Source organism: Microplitis mediator, chromosome 9 (assembly GCF_029852145.1).
Source record: "Microplitis mediator isolate UGA2020A chromosome 9, iyMicMedi2.1, whole genome shotgun sequence".
Taxonomy (NCBI): Eukaryota; Metazoa; Arthropoda; class Insecta; order Hymenoptera; family Braconidae; genus Microplitis; species Microplitis mediator.
This window is the reverse complement of record NC_079977.1, coordinates 9,867,987-9,870,695: the sequence shown is the minus strand read 5'-3', so window position 1 is coordinate 9,870,695 and position 2,709 is coordinate 9,867,987. Positions and strand designations below refer to the sequence as shown.

The window sequence follows — 2,709 nt, the reverse complement described above, 5'->3', positions numbered from 1 at the left end:
TAAAGTTTGTACATATGGACTTGCACGATGTGAACATTGGTTGTTTGAACCACCTTTGGATCAAGTCGATGTTGCTGTAATGCAGAAAAGTGTTGATCACTGTGGACATCATCATTCAATATCATGGATAGCTGGTTTGCTACCATATGAATTATTGAAAGAAATTCTTGAAATTATGGTCAAACGTATACGTTATTTTTATGTACAAGGTGAACAGAAGAAGAGATGGCTTGAAGATCTAATTGACACCGCCGTACCGATTATAGATTTGGAAAAAATGAGATTTTTCTCGTTTTATGTCAAGAATGATTTCTTGAAATATCAATGTCCATATTATGCCTATCACTTGAAGAAACTGGATACTTCATGTGCATTTCAAAATGTCCAAGAGTTCAAGAGATGGTTCTGGCATTTTTATGGATTTCAACCAACCTATAAAAAATCGGTTCAGATCTTCAATCAATTGCGGAATTTACTGTGTATGGGTGATCGAGATATCGCATGTCTTGATGATACATTTATCCTCGAAAATGCAGCCCAGCAAATCGATTTCGTTTGGCACAAACTACCAGAAGAATTAAAAGAGAATGAAAAATTAATGGGCTATCAAAGGTGTTGGGATCATTATATATTCAACGATGATATCCCCGATAGCTTTGCATATCCATTTAAAAAAGATTGCTCTAACTGTAGTGCATTGTTTTAGGTTAAGAAAAATATCTATACTTTATTATGTGTTTGAGGTTATGTACGGCTAGAATGTATATTTTTTTAGGTTAAGAAAAAAATACTATAGTTTATTATGTATTTGAGGTTATGTACGACTAAAATGTATAGTTTCAAGCTAAGAAAAAAGACTATAGTTTATGTAAGACTAAAATGTATATTTTAGGTTAAGAAAAATATCTATAGTTTATTATGTATTCAAGGTTATGTAAGACTTAAATGTATATGTTAGGTTATAAGTAATAAAACACACTATATATCAATATAAAAAAAAGTTTATTTATTTATAAATGTAAGTTTATTAATTAATACAGGTTCAATAATTATATTTAATTTATAAATTCTTTGTTTAAATCGTTATCGATCTCTTGCTGCTTGTTCCCATTCGCCTCTTCTTGCTTGCTCGTGTGCAAATCTCCATACATACATGTGATGTACAGCTGGCGTTGGATCAAAGTTAACAGTCTTCATATTAGTTTTCGTACGATGTTGCTTATAGGATTCTACTCGACTATACGATCATGTATTATGAGGCAGTAAGCTGATGTCTGTGCAGGGAATTGATTTGCGGATTCAAATTCCAGACGAATGTCCACTGGTCCAGATTTTATCGATTCGTTTTGTTTCGAGCAATCGATAACGTACAGCGGTGCTTGTTCTAAAAATTTCTTCTTCGTTAGCAGTGGTTCAGGTTCTTTGTTGTAGTGAGAAATTTGGAAATTTATATACATGTCATACAACAGAGCATATTGATTACTTGCAATGTTGAGGTTTAAATTCCCATAAGGATAACTCTGAGAGTTTAAAAATAATTTTATATCTCTGATGTTGCAATGATCAAATACGCTGGCATTTTTAGTAGCGTCATTTTTTCTTGCTGTTTGAAATCCAAGTATCACAAAACGTGGTTTCTCGAGCTGCGTAGAAGTTTTTACTGCCCAAATGTGCTTCGAAGTATTTGGTAATAGAGGATACTCGTACAGCTCCCAAGCACAGAAACTGATTGAGATAGCTGGATCACTTGTAATATAATTCAAAGCTTCAATTTTTTGTTTATCGGCCATAGTTACATATGGTACAATCCACTCGATTTTTTGCAGCGTAATTTTAACTGCTTCAGCATGAGCTCCAGCAGCAGGTGTGGCCACAATGTATGCATTCAAATCAGAATTTGATCTTATTATAATTAATTCATGCTTTGCATTGATGACAACTTTATGGTAATCTTCAGCAAATCCAAGCAGGAGACTCAGTGGTATAGATACATCAAAGTAGCCATTATCATTGTGTAATTTATTGACAGCTTCATCCATAATCCAGCCCGAATTTTCTAGTGTATTTTGTTGAGCAGGACTCAGTGACGTGTATCCTTTCATGAGACTTGTGATGCCAACATTTTTGCTACGATCAATCTCAACACCATTGAGTTCGTAGCGTATTTCTTCAAACATATGACAAACTGTCATGTTGACCATGTGAGTAGTTGCACTTACAGCTGTTCCATCAGACTTAGTGACTTTCCCATATACATGTAATGTACTTTTACTCGGAAGTAGACACAAATCTTGATGTTGAACTGCAATTCTTATTTCATCGCTGTTGTTGAATGTCGATGAAGCATACGGTAGATGAGCATGCGCTTCATAGTGCGCAATTGACTCATCAAAAATTATTTGTCGTTGAATATTTAAGATTTCCGCCGCCGCCATGGTCGTGTACACGTCAAACAACAAAAATAAATTTTTATTTTCTTAATTTTCCACGTAATTTTAGTCCTAGGCTCTGTAGAAACTGAGCGTTCTGATGTGTTGACACCTTGTGAGGTACTCGGCGACTGATGTTGCTCGACCATGCCGCTATCTTTTTATAGCCAGCACCACTTTGTGTCTCATACACGATACCCATTATTTTATAGACTTTATATGTAGTCTTATCGTTATCGTCTGACCTTTGAAATTAGCCAGTTTTCCGTCTTGATCTACA

At 34.7% G+C, this 2,709-nt stretch overlaps 1 protein-coding gene across 1 annotated transcript; it reads right to left on the bottom strand.

Annotated features, from left to right (window-relative positions):
* Positions 1-1,229: 1,229 nt before the first annotated feature.
* Positions 1,230-2,435, bottom strand: LOC130675043 (uncharacterized). Its single transcript, XM_057480499.1, has one exon. The coding sequence runs from the start codon at positions 2,433-2,435 to the stop codon at positions 1,230-1,232; it is 1,206 nt and encodes a 401-aa protein (XP_057336482.1).
* Positions 2,436-2,709: the final 274 nt, after the last annotated feature.

What these genes read in the sequence shown, in the direction of transcription:
- LOC130675043 (XM_057480499.1), bottom strand. Translation starts at nt 2,435, where the DNA reads ATGGCGGCGGCGGAAATCTTAAATATTCAACGACAAATAATTTTTGAT.